The sequence below is a fragment of the Prunus dulcis genome, chromosome 6, assembly GCF_902201215.1.
Source record: "Prunus dulcis chromosome 6, ALMONDv2, whole genome shotgun sequence".
Classification (NCBI taxonomy): domain Eukaryota; kingdom Viridiplantae; phylum Streptophyta; class Magnoliopsida; order Rosales; family Rosaceae; genus Prunus; species Prunus dulcis.
In genome coordinates this window covers 20,527,675-20,547,102 of record NC_047655.1, presented here as the reverse complement: position 1 = coordinate 20,547,102, position 19,428 = coordinate 20,527,675, and the positions used below count along the sequence as shown (strand labels likewise).

The window sequence follows — 19,428 nt, the reverse complement described above, 5'->3', positions numbered from 1 at the left end:
CAGTAACGAAAATAAAACTAATTTATTAAACTGCACTAGAGGTTATAGAGATGTAAAACACGCCTCTTTCAACTTATTATGTGCTAAAATTAGCTTATTACACAAAAAATGTGGTGGCTTCTTTTAACTCTTATAACAGAGCATTTCACCCCACACTAATGACAAGGTTGACATAACGTATCTATTGTTAGATCCATGTAATCTTAATAAATCAATAGATACAGAAACTGAACTTTTGCAGATACCTATTCGGTTTAGAAACTGTACATCTCTACAACCTACATCCTATACGCATGTGCACTTCAACATACACATATTTACATGCACTTTTACAAAAGCTTCACAAATTCTTTATGGCTGTATAAGCAGAAGCATGGATGTCAAAGCACTCAGCATCCCATGAGAAGTCCATTTCCATGGCATCCATTATCTTTCTCTTCCACTTCGACGGGTTGTTTCTCTTCACATAGACAGAACAGATTTAAAGAACATTAGCACCTTGTTAGCAATTTCCTATAAGTGGAGAAGAGAATCTGAAAATTTAATGAGCTTGTAAAGAATTACATACAATTTCATCCAGGGCTTGGGTTATAGACATATTTCCAAAAGTAGAGCTAATGAAACGTGAGAAGTTAGTGGTCTCATAGTCATGTTCCACAAAGTTCCTGTTAGAATATATCGCCAACAGAGACATATATTAAGTATCCTTTAATTGAAAGAATGGTACAAGCAAAAGCATATCCAACGATAGTTCTCATGTGGAAGAAGAAACATTACCTGAACCCGTCATCATTGGAGTTTACTGCAATTGGAGCGGCCCCATACTTTAAAGCCTTTAGCTACATAAATGAGTACATGAACATCAGACGAGGAAAACTACTTCCTTGTACCACTTCCCAGGAAAATGATAAAGAATTACAATTAAAAGTAAAAAGAAAACAAGCAGGGAAACAAGACAAAAGGAGAGAACTAACTGGAACTTGGAGGACAGGATCATGAAAAGATTGGCATAAGATAATATCAGATCCGGCGAATATCAAATGTGATTGCTTTTCATCATGTCCATCTATGAATCGTACATTTTTATCCTGCACCCATACACAAAACATATATGATAAATTGCATAGGTTGAGATAATGTGAGAATGACGATAAATAAAAAAATTTGTTCTCTCACTTTTTTTCCCTTACGAATTGCGTTTTGTTTTGCCAGAGAGATTTTTTTAGAAAGATTACCCATTGGATAAATAACAACCTAATGGGTTATACTTATAAAAATTATATATAAAAAAAAGAGCCTCATAATTATAACTATGAATTGCATTTGGCTTGAACATAATGGGGTCTGCTGAAACTTGTCTTAAGACGGAAAAGATCAAAACACAAAAGCAAGATTCTATAAAGCTTTGCCACAAATGTGACTACTAACACAATGTCAAGGAACTCAACTAACAAGAGGCTAGGCATTCTGTACCTTCAGTGGTTCATGCACCAATCCCAGCTTGTTTACACTTGATATTTTGCTAATCCCCTTAATGATGAACTGTAGGAAGACACTTAACAATCACGTCCAGGAGAAATAATCAGGAAGATCGAGAAACTTACAGAGCAGATGCTATAGAGCCCTCACAACCACGCACATTTAACCATTACTTCTTTTCCAATTCATTTTGAAATTACCCTTGGCATATCCACTGGTAAGGGCATTTAGCAAGTCCCAGCCACTAAGCCATGCATTTTTCTGATGAGAAAAGTAAAAAAGGGGGGAAGTAACTACCTGCACATCAATCCTCCTAGCTTTCCGAAATACTGCCCTCAGGTTCTCCAGATCAACATCTGATACTTCAGAGAAGATGCATCCGACCTGTTAAACATTTTTCATAATTTGTTGACCTTTCCATTAAAAATCAGGAAGCAAGTGTAAAACCATGCATAGCAATTAAGTAAAAGAAAGATAAAACGAAAATAAAGTTAAGTTATTAAGAAGACAAGGCTTCCCAGAAAAAGCAGTCCCAGACCCTAGATTAATTTCGAAAATTAAGGTTAACTTGTAAGTCGTAACCAAAATTGGGTTACAAATCAAATATGATGCGATTGGAACTCTGAAGACATTCAATTTCTCAAATAAGTTACTCCTCCCCAAATAAATAGATTCACAAGACATCCAATACTACTGGACATGACTTTTCCAAATCCAAATATTATATAACCTTCATAACAATTAACAATCAACATTAAAGAACACAAGATGAAAAAGGGCACAGATCTTATCTATGAATTCCGGTTTTGTCATTGTTTTCACCCACATAACAACTTGGTTACCTAAGCAATGAAACGTCGTAACACACCAAGTGCAAGTTACCAAAAACCTAAGTGTTCAGTGCTCATAAACCCAGGTGCGCACATACAAGAATAGTAGAAGAATGCTCAGATAACCCAAGGTGCTGCTGCAATGCAGCTTTGCAGACTGCTTTCCCTTTCATATCCTTCACACTATACTGTTGGGGAATAAAGTTGTCTGTAGACGGATCCCAAGTGCAGTTGTCAAATCCACAAGGAGCAATAACCACTTTGTTTCTGCAAGCAAATTGAAACAGAAGGTAAAAATGCTTTCAGCACAAGAAACCCAAAAAGAAAAATCTGCAAGAATGTTTGATTGAGCTACTTACTTGTGAATGTTTAAGGTATGATCCAACCCATGACTCGGACTATGAATAACCCTGCCTTTTGAACGTATGGATGACATAATGACAACTTTATTGGAGTAAACAACTCCACCCTGCAAATTTATAGAACATAAAGCTTTGAGGGTATGGTGGACATGTAAAGGAAACTAGAGCTTCCAATAAAGGGTCTTTGAAGTGCGGGTAATAATATTGAATAACAAATTAACAGGGTTGTGAAACCAGTACATCATGTCAATCTTTTTTTTTTTAATGGTTTCTCCACGCTTCTATGGAAGCAGAAATTTCTGGGAATACAATGCAAAAGCAAACACAAAAGAATTATAGCTCATGGGTTGTGAACTGTTCAACAATAATAAGAACTTATTAACTTAGCCTTTTTTTCACAATTGTACAAAATAAATCACATCATAACCAAGGCAATATCCATCCAGTTGTCTGTTAAACAATAGATCATTCATAATGTCACTAGATCAAAGCTGGTAATGCATTCTTATTTCAAGTCAAATTTGGGAAGGGAAACAATTCTCAATCCCATATTGTTGCATTGTCAAATGCAGAAAGTGTATCTCACACATTCCATTTAAGGAAAAGTAGTGCCTTTAATTTCACAAGACTATACATGTTGCAACTGAAAAATATCTATCCAACTGTATATATCATGCTTCAGTTCCATTGTGTCTAGGCCTGTCATATCACAAAACATTATCAAGAGAAGAGAGAATAGGCTATGGTATATACCTTCAAAACATTAACCAGATGTGCCTTGGTAGTATCTTGCAAACGATCAGGACGGTGAAGTCTAGCAGGATCAAGTCCACATAACGCTAGTTTCTCCGGATGCTCAAGACACTGAAGTATTAAAACACAGAGCTTAATAAATTGGATCCATGGGAGTATGTAAAGTCAGAAGGGAAAACATACAGCTACTTGCCTGTGAATTGAGGTCGTGGCATGTCAATAGAACTCTTGTACCTTCAAGTCCCTATATATATGAGCAAAAACAATCACACAGTGGAAATGGTTTCAAACCAAAAATAAATAAATAAATGTTCTTCTCTTCCCTGCAAGAACCAGAAGTGGGTGAGAAATAAAAAGAGATGCAATATGTGTTAAACATATTGCCTGTCCCATATGATGGAAAACTAAAGTAGCCGGTGCCATCAGTGGTGTTATGGAAATGTAAGGTATTTAGTTCGGGTCTTCCATGTTGTCCAAATAAAGTCTTGCCTTTCTACATCCTTTACTAATTTCTTTAAGCAAGGTGCCAGTTGTACAATACAGAACAGATATGTTACTATGTAAGCAAGTTGTTAGATTCATACCATCTTTCCAACCACAACATGTTTTCCAAAATTCACACTCTCAGAGACTTTGGCCACAATTTATATCCATAGAGTTAAGATGCTTCCTTGTCCGATAATTATTAAGTAGCTGAACTAAGTCACTAGTTAAGTAAAAGCATCTCAACCCTTGAATTAAATATGGACGGCTGAGATACATGATGGGTTGTGTGCACTTAGCTACTTATTAGATCACTGCTATACAGACAAACACACATTGTAAAATTTGTATATACATATATTATTCCAAGTTGCATTAAAGCTCATCAAAATAAGTTAATTACTCATAACTTTATTATTTGAAATGAAACAGAAAGGTACTGAAAGGTTTGGAAGTAAAACAGAACTACTGCATGCCAATTTAAAAATATTTAGAAAAGGCAGTTCCAAAGCTGTACCTGTTTAACAATAATATCCCAGAAAAGTGGCCCAATAATGGCAGTCTCCCAGTTGTGGATATGTATCACATCAGGTTGCTTTCCAGATTTTACAATATAATCCAATGAAGCACGGGAGAAATAGGTAAACCTGAATGCATCAAATATACCATCATAGAAGAATTGGTGACGGCAAAGCTAGATACCATATTAGAATTAATGTCCTAAATTTTGAGATGTAATCAAAAAATTTAGACTTTTGCTTGTATAAAGAGAGTCACGTACCCATGTGAATTTAAGTTCTTTGATGGTTCAAAAAGGCCATAGTTACAGTACTCAATTTTAGTTTTATATGAGCATTTCAGTTCAAAATAACCCACTTTAAGTTCAGATATCTTTATTACTTGAAGTTTAAGAAAAGGCTGGTCTTATGAGTCTGTTCTTTAAATAAAGTTTCCTCCTCTAAGAATCTCCCCACATAAGGAAATCGTTAATCTGACCTCTGTGGTTCATACTTCAAGCTAAGTTTCATACTCAAATTTTGAACTTTTAAAAACCAGAAGGCATGTATGACATCAAAAGACAACCCAAAGATAAACCACAGCGGTAAAGAATATGAGTGAAAAAAATTCTACTGACCTTTCAAAGTCATCTGAATAGCCATATACCCTCTCACGGTTGAAAAAGGATGAGTAGTATAGTGGTTGAATTAAAGTAACTCCAATACCATAGACAACACTGTATAACGAGTAGATAAAGTAAGAAAAATACAGAATTTTCAACAAATAGACTATAACAACGCAGATCCTTATGCAATAAAAGAGCTAATCAGAAGTTAACAACTGAGTTCGTTGGATCTACATACACACGCACACAGATATTCAAGACCTGTGCACGGTACCAGTCAATCAATGTAGGACTCGTATATCATAATTACCCACCTTTCATCCTACCATCCTCACCAAGCGAGGGTCCAATCACAAAATCAAAAACTTAGCCATGATAGGCTCATGATCAGCCCTACCATGGCCAGTTCATGGGAAGTATTAATGAGCCTGGTCAGCTCTGACATCATATGTTAGAACTCAATTCAAAAGCCAAACAGGTTAGCCAAATGCATGATGTGGGACTTATCACATAGGCACCTTGCAAAATGTAGTTTCCAGATCATTTCTTAATTGCCAAAATGGACTTGCAAAAGCAAACATAAATGTAGCATACAAAGAAACAACTCAAGCTTACCCAGTCCAAATTCTGTTGCCATGCAACTGACCATTAAAATATGAATAACACTCTGCCTCAATTTCCTGTAGCCCTTGAACTTCATCTAATTCCAAGTTTGAATACCTAATTACAAGGTAAATTCATCAAGGAGATAGAAATTTTCAAGTTTGCCAGAAATGTTTGATTAAAAAGATTATAGGAACTCATATACAAAATAAAGTCCTTCCTATCATATAATGATGCTCTCTTGTTTACCAAAAGACATTCTTCAAATTTTCTTTCATAGAAACCAGACATTTTGATCCTTCTTTCTTTGCTCAACAAGTAAAATGATAAAAAAGAAAAAAAGTCCTGCACCATCAAAAGTCCTACAGAGTCTGTATGATTGCAGAATATGAAAATATAATTTCACGGAAAAAAAAAAAAAAAATCACATTTGTCATATTCTGCAATTCTACAAATTACCTATTTTCATGACCTCACAATCTAATGAAATGTGCCACAAGTATACAGTTTCAGATCCCATCAGAAACAGACCTAAGTGAACATACAGGGTGTAACTATCTCTTCCATCAGCATTACTATATCTCACCTGGCTCCCTCTGTCTCCTTAGGTCATAAGAAATGCAGTAGGTAATGAAACTAGGCAAGAGCAGCCTAGGAGGTTTCCTGGGCTAACTAGAAAGGTTATAGTCGTAGTGTTAATCTTCTCTTCTAGTTATCATCTTATGATCATCCACCCACCACCCATACTCATTGGAGCAATATTTGTCCTAGCGTTCTCTAAAATATCAAATGATATTTAGATCTCCGATCAATCAATTCCATTGGTAAGCACTCTGAGCAAAATAAATAAATAAAATTACAAAGGAGGTCCCATAATTACTTTGGAAGTATCACCTCCACCAAATGCCCCTTCCTTTGTAGTGCACAAGACAAACCTGTCACATATGAAGCCAAAGATCCAACGGAGACCAGTGGTGCCATTTCCGTGCATACATGGACAATGTGAAATCCATTCCTGAATTTTGAAAAAAAGAATAAATACAAAATAACATCCTTGTTGGAAACTTGGAAAAGGTAAAGGAGCGCCAAAAAAGAACAAAGAGAAAGACAACAAAAGCGTGGATGTAATAATTACACAGGTGGTACAATTCATGATTTTAGAAGAGATACATAACTGAGCATTTCCCAATTAATCCAGAAAACCCTGATCAGGAAGTGATAAAGAAAAGCATAACATAACATGATTCAGTAAAGCCATACTTTTACACAATAACATAGTTTGTTACATTATTTTACATGTGTTCCAAAAAAAAAAGAAAATTCGTTTGTCAAATCTGGTTACCACTTTTACCTTTGGTTTCTCTCCAAGAAGTGCCGGAGTTCTGCTAAAATCTCAGCATCACTCTTCTGCAGGGTGTCATTAAATACTTCAGCTACGCTAACTTTGTGATCCATGACCAGCCTTCTCAAATTAGATGCCTCCCCAATGGTAACCATTCCCATGAGGACCATTGAGTCTATCCGAAGAAGTAGCTCCCAAAACATTGATAGCCTATCTGGTTTACAGGACATCAATAAAAAAGACATTATTAAACTTTAACCTTCATGAACTCTAGACTTGTTTCTTTTGCGAAGAATATGATCATAGAACATTGTCCTTGTATGTTTCCTACTCAAGTAAAAATACGAAGATATCATTGCATAATGGTACATAAGCCTGCCCAAATTACACTTTTGGTTTCTGTAGTTTATGCTCAATCACACATTGATTCTTATAATTCCAGTTTCAATTTTTAATTTTTTAAAAGCGTTCCAACTTTACATTCTGTCACATTGGTTAATGAAGATTTTCAACAAATAAGCAAATGTACCTTCAGCATGACCCAACTTCACATTTTTCTCAATTTGAATTTTCTGCCTTGATAAATCAGAACAAAAATTCGGATCTTCCATCAACCAATATGACAGAAATGTAAATTTAGAACATAATGCGAAGGTTACCAAATTAAGATGGCAAATTCGTTAAAATTACAACTACAGGTACTAAAGTGAAATCAGGCCTAGGATAGGAACCAAAAGTATAATTTTGGGCCTTCCAAATAAGAAAGAGGTATAAATCAAGTGAATGAGGGCTCAAGGTACCTTGAGGCTTTGCAACAGCAGTCTGCTTTTCCAGCTCCAATTGCTCTATCCTATCAACCAACAGTTGTTTCTCTATGTTGATTTTGTTAAGATCTTCTACCGCCTTAAGACGATGTTGGTTCAAGTGTAGAATATCTGGACGTCATTTTCAAAGAATGAAAGAAAAAACCCAAAACTATATTAGAAATTTAGAAATGAAAACACATAAAAAAGCACAAATTAGATGAATTGCATTGAGGACTTTGGACTTACTCTTCTGAGCTTCTCTGAAGAGTCGCCAAATTTCGGACTGTTTCGGTTCCTCAGCATTGGATGACTTGCAGTTTGCGTAATGCAGACAACAAAATCATCAGCAGCACAAAAACTAAGGACTTTAAACACAACCATTGAAAACACTAATTCGTAGTACCTACCTCCTGAGGCTGGGAGCTTTGTAAGCTGAAATTGATGTAGTTTAGAGTCATTTAGATCAAAGTGATTGAGACAAACGAAGTAGAAAAATCAAACTCACAAAAAATTAAAAAGCTCACTTCGCCTCTGAGGAAGAGGATGAGGACCCATTAATGGTGGAGCAGCAAACAACCGGAATTCGAGGTTTTGGGTGGGGTTGTTGCCAAGGGATGATCACACTGCTCAACAGCGCCTTCATTCTTCAAACCTCTTGGAGCGTTTGTTTTGAGAATTTGAGGAAAGATAACTTTTTGTAATGTTGTAATTTTGACTTCATTAGCTTTGAAATTGAGAAGAAAATATATTGAAGTATTGCTTACCGCTATCTCAACCTGACTCTCTAACTGCACGCTTCTTTTATTTTTGCTTTCATCTTTTTTTTTTCTTTTTATACTAGCCCATGCCAATTGATTTTCTTTTTCTTTTTTGTTTTATTTTTAAAATTAATAAAAGATAACATGGGTAATTATGTTCCATAAAAGTATAACATCTTATCAGATTTTGTTTTTAATTTTAATTTTTTTTAATATAAAAAATGTAAATTTACCATATTATCCTCATTTAATTAATAATTTCAATTCTTAACATTTGAATTAACCAATGACAGTTTTTGGTATTTTGAATGTTTCACCTGCCTTTTGCTTTCTTATACTAGCCCCTTGGCACATGCTGCCAATTGGCTTTTTTTTTATTTTTTTTTATTTTTAGAATTAAGAAAAGATAACATGAGTAGTTATGTTCCATAAAAGTATGACATGTTATTTGATTTTGTTCTTAATTTTAATTTTTTTAATATAAAAATACAAATTTATCATATTATTCTCATTTAATTAATAATTTCAATTCTTAATATTTGAATTAATCAATGGTATTCTCTGGTATTTTGAATGTTTCACCATTCCCTACCATTTACTTTATGTATATAGATATATCAAACAAGCTTTTATTTTGCGTTCTTTATTCTTTGTTTCTTTTCAGTTTGTTTCAATTTATTTGCATATCATTTTGATTTTGGCAATTTTAGTCATATACATTAATTTGGCTTGCAATTTGTTTATACCATAGTTGACCGGAACAGTTTGGGAATGTGCAATTCTAAGAACATTTCCACTTATTTCCTTTTGTCAAAAGGGGGTCTAGGCTCTGAAAACAACCCCTACAAAAGAAAAGTTGTCATGACAAGAAGTAGGGCCATGAAACTAGGCAAGCCCCAAGGCAGGGCTGCTTTTTGGGCAAGCTGACGTCAGTAGCCAATTTAAATACCAAAAAATTTAAAAAAATTACCAAAAAATTCAGAAATTTTTTTCTATAAATACCTATCCATGTTCTTTACTTCCCACACCAAAATCCATACCAATTCTTCTCCTCATATCTCATGTAAATAGTGGTTGTTCTTGAGTTGCCATTGCAATGGGTAAGAGCAAGTCCAACGGGCCAGCCGAGCCCGAGGCGAGGGGGGAAAAAAAATTCGTTCCAGCGGCTAGCCCAAGCCCGGGGGGCTTGTGGGACCCACCAACTCGGGCCAGCCCGAAGGCGAGTTCAGCCCGCCGGCGCTGACGTCAACGAGCGTGTTCAAATTTTTTTTACCGTTGGCGTGTGCATTGCACGCGCCAACTGTAAAAAAAATTTGAACCAGCGCGAGCTGATGTCAGCGCGACGCCAGCTCCAACGGGAAGTTGCCACGTGTCTAGCCCCCAGCCCTCCGATCAGCATATTCGAATCCAATCCTACGGCTGAGCCTTTTTTGGGCAATAAAAATATGAAAAAAATTCAGAAATTTTTTTAAAAAATTCAGATTTTTTTTCCTTATAAATACCTATCAATACCCTTCACTTTCAACACCAATCCTCATACATTTCATTATACTTCTACTATTATTCACTCTTTATTCAACATTTTCCTCTTTTTCACCTTGTATTTTGATTTCATATTTTTATGGCTTCTTCTATCGAAACTGGAGGGGCTTGGAGCACCATGGAAGATGCTTCCTTGTGTGAGGCTTGGCTCCAAATTTGTCATTGTCTCGTGTCCGGCAATGAGATGAAATTTTTTCATATATGGAAAAAAATTCATGCCGAATTTTGTGAAAAAATTCCGGGGTCTACTCGTACGGAGATGGTATTATCCAGTAGGTGGAAAATTCTCAATAAAGAGTTGGGAAAATAGAGAGATGCCATAGCAAAAGCGATGGACAACTATAGAAGCGGGGAAAATCGTACTAACGAGATAAGTATTTTATAATTTTTGTTTTATTAAGTTTAATCTCCTAATATATATATATTTTGTTAATATTGCTTGCATTTTCAATATTTTGTTAATATTTCTTGCATTTTAAATATTTTGTTCATATTTCTTGCAATATCAATATGTTGTTAATATTTCTTGCATTTTAAATATTTTGTTAATATTTCTTGCATTATCAATATTTTGTTAATATTTCTTGCATTTTAAATATTTTTTTCAATATTTTGTTAATATTTCTTGCATTTTCAATATTTTGTTAATATTTCTTGCATTTTCAATATGTTGTTAATATTTCTTGCATTTCCACTTGTTTCTTAATTTTCTTGCACTTCTAATTTATTTGTAAGGTTAATTGCATTTCCATTATTATTTTTTTTGTTACTTGCATATCCAATATATTTTAAATATTTATTGCATTTCCATTTTTTTGTTAAATAGATGATTCAAGCACAAATGTGGTTCGGTGCAACCGGGGGTGGCAAAAAAAGTTTCAACCATCATGAATGTTGGGAGGTGGTGAAATATTGCAAACGCTTCATAATTATTCCGACGGGTCCCGCCGTTGTGTTAAACGAGACGCCACTCCGTGATTCAATGACATCGGATTCACCTCTCGATTCTCCTATGAGTCAAGACTCACCCATCGAAAAGGAGCCGAGGCCCATTGGCTGAAAGGCCGCGAAGGCAAAGAAAGCGGGTAATTCAAGCAATAATAATTCAAAATTTTTGGAGGAAATTGCAAGGCAAAACGGCATAAGAATTGAAATGGAGCAAAAACGCCAAGATAACGAGTTGGCCCTTCAAGCTGAGTATGCACGAGAAAGGGAGTATTTGCGCAAAAAAGATATGGACAAGACGGATCGGGAAACCATGGCGATGGATACAAGTCATATGTCCCCTGAAACAAAACAATTTTGGAAGCTAGAACGAAGGGATGTTATGAGAAGAAGACTTTTCCGGGATGATGGGCCTAGCAACACGGATTGGTTAAATGATGGAAACCATTAAATTAGTTAGCATACCTTTTATGTATTTGTATTTTTCATGTTTTCTATTAAAGTTGTTGTAATTCATGTATTTTATTTTAGTAGTAGTAATTCGTAATGACTTGTATTACATTTCGTTATTTAATAAACAAAGCATTCAATAAATTACCTTTTTATTCAACATATTCCATACTTCAAACAAAACAAAATAAAAATAAAAAAAACTACAAACAAGGCACAATAATAATAACAAACCACAACCAAACCATAATAAATAAAAATACAACACAACCTAACCATAACTAAATAAAACATAACCAAAGCATCTATGCTCCATCATTCATCTTCATTGCCTTTCACCGCCCATAGATGCTCCATCAAGTGAACTTGACGCATTTCATGAATATACGAAGATTGCATCTTTGTATATCGATCTATCATTCCAGTCATCAAATGACCATCCATCACCAACGGTTCCGGCTCAAACGGTTCTCCACTTGGCCCCGTGGGCCTTTCATAAATCCGTGTCAAGGCCGTGTTCATTGGATCCGGTTCGTAGACCTCTAAAGCATCATAATCGTACTCATCCTCCACAATCATATTATGGAGGATGATGCAAGTCATCATAATGCTTCTGAGGATCTCCTCATCAAACATACGGGCCGCACCTCGAATAATCAACCACCGAGCTTGAAGGATGCCAAAACACCTTTCGACATCTTTCCTGTATCCCTCTTGATAGGTAGCAAATAATTTTTGCTTCTGGGATCGGGGATTCGGAATGGATTTGACAAAAGTGGTCCACCTCGGGTAGATGCCGTCAGCTAGATAATACCCCGTCTGGTACACTGTATTGTTGACTTGATAGGTGATATTGGGGCCCTGGCCTCTCAATACATCGTTGAAGACCGGGGATTGACCCAGCACGTTGAGGTCATTTTGGGATCCTGCAACTCCAAAGAAGGCATGCCAAACCCATGTGTCGAAGCCAGCAACGGCTTCAAGGATGATACTTTTTTGGCCTTTTCTATTTCCGTAATCACCTTGCCAGGCAGTTGGGCAATTCTTCCATTGCCAGTGCATGCAGTCGATGCTACCAATCATTCCTGGAAATCCTCGAGCTTCGGCTTTTTGTAGAAGCCGTTGGAGGTCCCTGGGAGTAGGTCTACGCAGGTAGTCCCTAGTGTACAGAGTTTCAACTGCTTGACAAAATCTTACCAAAGCCTCCAACGTAGTGGACTTCCCCATCCGGGCAATCTCATCCACCTGATCAGCAGATGCTCCATACGCCAACATTCGTATAACAGCTGTAAGCTTTTGCTCCGGAAGAAGCCCCAAAACCCCAGTAGCATCACACTTTTGAACAAAGTATGCATCATAATTGCAAATATCATGCATGACTTTATTGAACAAATGAGGTTGCATTCTAAATCGCCTTCGAAAATCAACATCAGAGTACAAAGAAGTTGGGATAAAATAATCTTCCAAAAGATTCTTACCCCGAGAATGCCTATGTCTTTCCACATTCCGGCGGCGGCCGACTTGTGAACCACGGCGGCGACCTTGGTTCTCTTCATCTTGCAAAGCCACTGCTATGAGAACTTGTTCATCGACTTGTCTCTGCAACTCATTGATTTCATCTGCTCTACGGTTTCTCTCATTTGTTTCTCACTTTTGCCTCTCCAAGCATCTCCTAAAATCTTCCATTGAGAATGAATGAAGTATGAATTCTAAACTCTGAGAAATGAAAATATAGAAAGATGTGGTGTGAGAGGTATGAGCTGAGCCTCTGGTTTTATAGAAAATTTTGGCAAGATAGACATGCCACGTGGCTTGATTTTATTGGATGAAAATCTTATCTGAAATTTGAAATTCATCCGAAATTTGAACCCTAATTTGTATGAAATTTGAATTTTGAAATTCCGAAATTTGAACCCAAATTTATCTGAATTTTGAATTTTGAAATTCATTGAAATTTGAACCCAAAAATTTATCTGAATTTTGAATTTTGAAATTCATCCGAAATTTGAAATTTTGAAATTCATCCGAAATTTGAATCCAAAAATCTTATCCGAAAATTTTATCCGATTATGAATAGTCTTGACAAGTAGGAACCCAGAAATCTTATCTGAAAATATTATCCAAATTAATTATTTTCATTAAAAATAAGGGGGAAAAAATAAAAAAATGAATAGTAATTGCCCTTAGCCATGGCAATGGGTGGAAATACAAAATACTATTTGCAAGGGCAACCACTATTCACGTGAATAGTGGCTGCCCTAGCTCCCCCCTTGTCATGGCTAAGGACAAATGGGTGGAGTTGCTTTAAAAATGCATTAAAAAATTGCTAAGACAATCACTATTCAAGTGAATAGTATTTGCCCTTACCCTTTGCTATGGCACAATGGGATGGAGTGCTCTAACAAAGTCACAAAAGCACCGAAGGTGCTCCGAATACATGCCACCAATCCCACGTCGACTGTACGGACATCATACTTGATCAATAGCCCAACCTACTAATCTACAATCTCATGGAACCACAAGGGGATTCGAACCGCCACATGTCGTGCCGGTTTCAAGACACGTAGCTCCAATACAAAGCTTGCTTATAAGATTATCCTAAACTCCATGCTTAGCTAACTTAAGCATCAAAGTACATTACCACAATTGCCACATATAAGGGCATTCCTATTTCTAAAACTGTCGCATTCAACTGAAAAAAGGTAATCAATTCTTATATTTTGCCTTAGCAATTCTAAACTTCTTGGACTTTATTTTTTATTTTATTTTATTTTTTTTACACGACCACAACCGCCAAAATTTAAATGACGAACATCAAAGTGAAAAATGAGTCAAACTACAACAACTAAAGATATGATTTCGCCATCTTTCTTTGTTATTGTCGCTTTTCCTTTGATATATTTTATTTTACTGCTTTACTCCTTTCAAATGAAATGTTTAGTCGGCATCTTAAGTGTGTGCGTTTCAAAATCATATAGAAGATAGGGATTGGCCATATAGCAATTTCAAGTTTTCTTCTTCCTCTTTTTTCTTTTTTTTGGTGGGGTGTGGGAAGGGGTTGGGAAGGAACTCTGGGGAATTGCAAAAGCCAACAAACCTCTATAAATGCATCTCCATTCCACTCTCTCCCTCTCTCCCCCTCTCTCTCTCCAACGCCCAAAAATTATATTTCACATAATTTGACACTAAAATTACATTTTGCGAAGTAGCAAACAAATCCCCAAAAGCTTCAGAAGTAATTTTATCAACTCCACTTTAGCACGAGACAAAATATCCCTAGGGTGGTGAGACGAAATTCCCTTCCTTAATGATGACCCAGCTTACGCTTCTTTAATAATCTATTCCTTTTGGCCATCTGTTCCCTCCTTTCTTCTTCGTCTATCAATCTAGCCTGCTCTTCGTCCTCCTGCCTTGCGATTCTTGCACTGCAACATCACGAAAATAGACGTTTCGGATCAGTGGAATACAATGTGATGCAGCCCCACGAAGGTGCTTCTCAAATAAGCAAATACCTCAATGGAATCTCAGTCATACCCCAAAATGGGAAACACTGGGCATAATAATACAATAACATGATATTAAGTGGGGCAAGCTGACTGCTTACCTCCGTTTTTCCTCCCTCATAATATCCTCAAAGTTGGCCTCCATGTCACTACAATCATCATCGCCAGCAAACTTGTCTGGATTATATCTGCAGACATTTCATATAGATGTTTAGAAATATTTACAAAATGCATTAAGGTAAAATTCCTTAACCACAACACAAGACAACATTTCAATCTCTCAATATGGCCAATTGATCTTCACAAAATCAGTCCATAAGAAATTCCAACATGTCACTGAGATACAATACCTTCAAGTGTAAGTGTGTGTGTGTGTGTGTGTGGCATTCAGCAGATTTATCAAATATTTCACCAAAAATGAATTTTGAAATCAACTTCGGAAACTATTTCAAAGTTAACAGAGGAAGAAAGATAATAACAAAATTACTCACTTAAACATATTCCTGATCATACTCCTATAATCCACCTCGTCATCGTACTCATCATCAGGGTGCCGTCTCAAAGGCTTTCTTTTGGGACGATGCTCTTGTGAAATAGGACGTGAGGAGATTTGCCTTTGCATTTGAGGCTTGTTTATCTGCCAAAATCCATGAATTAGAGAAGTAGGTCTCCAAAAAACTGATCATGCAAAGTAAAGCATATATGTAGGCACATGATGGGCTTTAAACCTGAGGTTTTGTCAATCCTGCTGACTGTCTCGGTAACACTTTGGGCTCATTAGGTTCTCGTACTTCCTTTCTTTGTTGCAAGTGCTGCTTTGGAATAGATGACTGCAACTTTGACGGGAGTGGTTTGTGCACACCAGACAAGGAATTCTTCACACCTGGTGCAGAAGCCTTCCTCTCAGCAGTAGAAGCGGGCATCTTTGAACCTTTTGGCCCTAAAGGCCGGCTGGGCCCATTTCCATTGTTGCTACCAAGCTGTTTTCTAGAGTCCACTGATGTAGAATCAGGTCTTCTGCTGGCAGAACTTAACTTATTGGGCCCCCCTTTAGAATGCATCTGTCCGTTCATAGATACCGGTCTCCTTTCATCACGACCTCCATGAGCATGTCCATTCATAGATACCGGTCTCCTTTCATCCCGACCTCCATTAGAATGTCCATTCATAGATACCGGTCTCCTTTCATCGCGACCTCCATGAGAATGTCCATTCATAGATGCCGGTTTTCTTTCATCACGACCTCCATGAGAATGTCTACCATTATTTGCCATAGGTAGTTTGCTTTTCGGTGCCATTTGACTAGAGCGCACCTCTTTAAAATCAGCAAAAAACCTGTATAAGTTCCTCAATGAAAATAGAATGTTTAAAGCCCCATAAATAAAGAGCCAGATAAGAAGTAGCAGATAGCAACACACCTGAATTTGGAACAGAGACACTTCGAGGAGGACGATCGTTAGAAGAAGCTGGAAGCTCTACATCGTCAGATAATAAAAAGGAGTAATCTCGTGTATCCTTAAGCTTTTGGACTTTATTTTTAGCCTGCACATTCCACAAATGCCATTAAGAGTTAATAAGACAACTAGGAGACTAATTCAGACTTTATGCGCCGACAAAAACAATTTGCTCCAAATACCTCATTAATGACTCTGGGTTTCTGGTTATATGCTACAGGTTTCGATCCAGCAGAGGTTGATCCAGAGCTCTTCTTGTTCTGTAGAAACAAATGAGATCATCAAAATAAAATTTATGCCGAAACCAAAACCATGAAGAAGCATGTTCATGGCTAGAGAAAAAGATCAAATGTGAGAAAGTAATGTAATAAGCTATACCACAAGAGAGAGTTATTATACATACAGAATGGAGGGAGCTCGAAACCCTAGATGCCAGATGCTGGGTTTCTAATAGTGACTTGCTTTCTTGAATCACTCTCTCAGATATAATCGGTTGAGATGGGCCAAAGAAAGATCCATAACTGCAGAAGCAGAGAAACAGATTTTCAAACAATTTTATAACTACACCTTACCACTCTGATGTCCACACGAAAAATACGAAATAAATCACATCTGTGAGATAATCCCATTACTGAAGAAGAAAACATGGCACTGACAAATCATGGCTCAATGTGGTGTAAGTGTTAGCTCTCAAAACATTTCATGAGAAGATACAAGCTGGTAATGAACTTAAAAACACATGACTATCTCAACCTCGTTACAGTTCCAGGAGTAAAATGAAATTGGAAGGAAGTGAAACACTTTGGAATATTTTTCCCATTGTGTCTACTCAATTACTTTCAAGGTGGTGGTGATATCCCTGGGAGAAAAATTAGCCTGTCCCAGAAATTGAAACTACATAACGTGTATCACTCTATCATAACAGGTCCCAGTACATAGTAATACCATGTAGCCAATCAACAAATTAAGCAACTATTTGGTTGCATCAGTTGCTTGCCTCCCTCAAGTTTCAGATGACAACGCCAAATATTGTTCATCAAACAGTCAATACAGGTACCTTAAAACAATGTCACCATTGTCCTCACAATAATGACAACACATTCAACAAAAGAAACAGCAATGAGTTATAACCCTCTAAAGGAGCATTGAAACTAGTACTAGCAGTGAACAGAACCACCTTCGTTGTGGTTCTAAGGAAGTATGCGTTCTTTCACATATAAAACTGGTGGTTATAAAGTAGTCACTCACTTATCATAGGGGAGCTTCTTCTTTTTATCACTGGAGTTGGCCAAAGAAGAACCGCCTTCCTTCTTCATCTGCTTTCGAAATTGTTCTTTCAACCGTTGTCTCAACTCAAGGTATTCCAATGCTTCCTTGGTAGGCTTTGGATCTTCTTCTTCCGCTTCCTCTTCATACTCTTCGCCATCCTCCTCTTCCTCATATCCCTCGCCTTCGTCCTCATAATCATCATATTCTTCGACTGATTGACCATATTCCTATACCAAAACAACCACCAGAAATGGTCAAACTAATTCTTTTCTAGGAAAAAAAAAAGAAAAAAGAGCATCAATGTCAATAATTAACATATCGATAATACAGAGATAGAAGTAGACTGAAAATTTTCTTACATCTCTATCGTATCCCCGCATTTCTATTTCAAAATGAACAATTACGAATACTGGGTACCTGAAAATCACAAAAAGCCCAAATCTTTATTATGCTGGACTATAAAACGCGAAAAAATCTGTAATTTCAGTCCAATCAAACAAAAACCCTATAGTCTCTGTTTGGTTCCGTGGATTTGGCATTGTAATTGAACCCTAATTTTGACATTGGCCAATTCAATGCCTAATCCACAGTTCGGATGCTCAAATATCATGCAGATACTATGAAATTAAAATTCCAAATTTCTTTTAGCTGATAACCAGAACCAAACTACTTACCAGAAGTCCTTGCAACCGCAACACCGATCGCAGAGGCCTCTCAAAGTGAAGATAATCGCTGGGAAGCCCCAAATGGTACAATTCCGAATCCTCTCTCTTCAAGCCCTAATAATCGAAATTCACGTTCTACGGAGGAAAATGGATATGATGCGATGCGATCAGAATTCTCGAGAGAGAGAATCTGCAAGCCCTAATTGTAAAGCTTTGGGGTTGGGGGTTCGACCGGTTACTGTAAAACGAAGAGTTCCATTATTGCAATATAAAATTTAATTATGATTTCATCAATAAATAAGTAAATATATCTTTCCAATTATTTTATTTTATTTTAAATTGGAATTTTAAATTCTGTATTGATCTGGTTCCTTCCAAAAGATTATTCAATTACACTATTTTGTCCTTTTTTTTCCCCTTTGTTTCCTTATCTATTGTAGAGAATACACTTTCAACCCTCTTCCCCTTCGCAAGCCTGTAATATAGTTAAAAACACTTCAGGAATCAAATTAAAAGAAAAGGAAAAACAAACACATAATTCACACTCTTGAAGAATCATTTAAATCAAAAAATTTAAATAAAATAAATAAAATACAAAGCCCAAGTGGCAATTAAACTCACCCCTCCATCTATTTTCCTTTTTTCTTCATTTGGTTTAATAATAAAGCTAAAACAGAAAACACAAAAGGATTAAAATATATATATATATATATATTAATTTTAACAAAAATGTTTTCATAACTATAATATAAGATAATTAACACACGTGAGCCCGTGCCAAAAGACTAATATACAATAAAGTTACTAAAATGTCAATATAATTTTTACCTTCTTTTTAATACATTTTGATTATCTAACTCTTCATTATCTGAATTTTGCTTTTGACACGACTGTATAGTTGTCTTTTTTAACCACATTAACTAAAAATTCTTTACTTTACATAGTTGACTTGGTCTTGCAATATGTCATTTTAACATGTAAGTTAGCATACATTGAATTAAAATTATACAATTTCAAAACTCGAACTTTTTTAATCAAATTGAAAGGAATGAAACTCCTAT

The 19,428-nt window shown here is 36.2% G+C and overlaps 2 protein-coding genes across 3 annotated transcripts; both read right to left on the bottom strand.

Moving 5' to 3' along the window:
• Positions 1-42: 42 nt before the first annotated feature.
• On the bottom strand, positions 43-8,552 carry LOC117631529 (probable starch synthase 4, chloroplastic/amyloplastic). Of its 2 annotated transcripts, XM_034364749.1 has the most exons (19): positions 8,306-8,552; positions 8,189-8,213; positions 8,028-8,091; positions 7,776-7,910; positions 6,985-7,189; positions 6,514-6,648; positions 5,646-5,750; positions 5,043-5,141; positions 4,425-4,554; positions 3,618-3,668; positions 3,425-3,535; positions 2,669-2,778; positions 2,408-2,576; positions 1,777-1,863; positions 1,474-1,542; positions 975-1,088; positions 778-839; positions 569-665; positions 43-460 (listed from the first exon to the last, which is right to left on the bottom strand). In XM_034364749.1, the coding sequence occupies exons 1-19, from the start codon at positions 8,422-8,424 to the stop codon at positions 341-343; spliced, it is 2,007 nt and encodes a 668-aa protein (XP_034220640.1). In that variant the 5' UTR covers positions 8,425-8,552; the 3' UTR covers positions 43-340. The 2 variants fall into 2 exon arrangements, with proteins under 2 accessions (XP_034220640.1, XP_034220641.1); XM_034364750.1 differs by lacking the exon at positions 6,514-6,648.
• Positions 8,553-14,555: 6,003 nt separating this feature from the next.
• Positions 14,556-18,693, bottom strand: LOC117632921 (protein SPT2 homolog). The gene is made up of 10 exons (XM_034366559.1): positions 18,377-18,693; positions 18,062-18,119; positions 17,682-17,929; positions 16,837-16,954; positions 16,616-16,693; positions 16,398-16,521; positions 15,708-16,294; positions 15,471-15,616; positions 15,081-15,167; positions 14,556-14,901 (listed from the first exon to the last, which is right to left on the bottom strand). The coding sequence occupies exons 2-10, from the start codon at positions 18,080-18,082 to the stop codon at positions 14,781-14,783; spliced, it is 1,530 nt and encodes a 509-aa protein (XP_034222450.1). The 5' UTR covers positions 18,083-18,119; positions 18,377-18,693; the 3' UTR covers positions 14,556-14,780.
• Between the last annotated feature and the right edge of the window lie 735 nt (positions 18,694-19,428).

Bases quoted from the DNA above. Each gene is read 5' to 3' on its own strand.
- LOC117631529 (XM_034364749.1), bottom strand. From the start codon at position 8,424: ATGAAGGCGCTGTTGAGCAGTGTGATCATCCCTTGGCAACAACCCCAC. The intron at 7,911-8,027 runs GTAAGTCCAAAG...AATGACGTCCAG, and splicing joins CTTCAGAGAAGCTCAGAAGA to ATATTCTACACTTGAACCAA. The intron at 840-974 runs GTTAGTTCTCTC...TCATTTATGTAG, and splicing joins ATCCTGTCCTCCAAGTTCCA to CTAAAGGCTTTAAAGTATGG.
- LOC117632921 (XM_034366559.1), bottom strand. From the start codon at position 18,082: ATGCGGGGATACGATAGAGAT. The intron at 16,295-16,397 runs GTGTGTTGCTAT...CTGATTTTAAAG, and splicing joins TGTCTCTGTTCCAAATTCAG to AGGTGCGCTCTAGTCAAATG. The intron at 14,902-15,080 runs GTAAGCAGTCAG...GTGATGTTGCAG, and splicing joins ATGAGGGAGGAAAAACGGAG to TGCAAGAATCGCAAGGCAGG.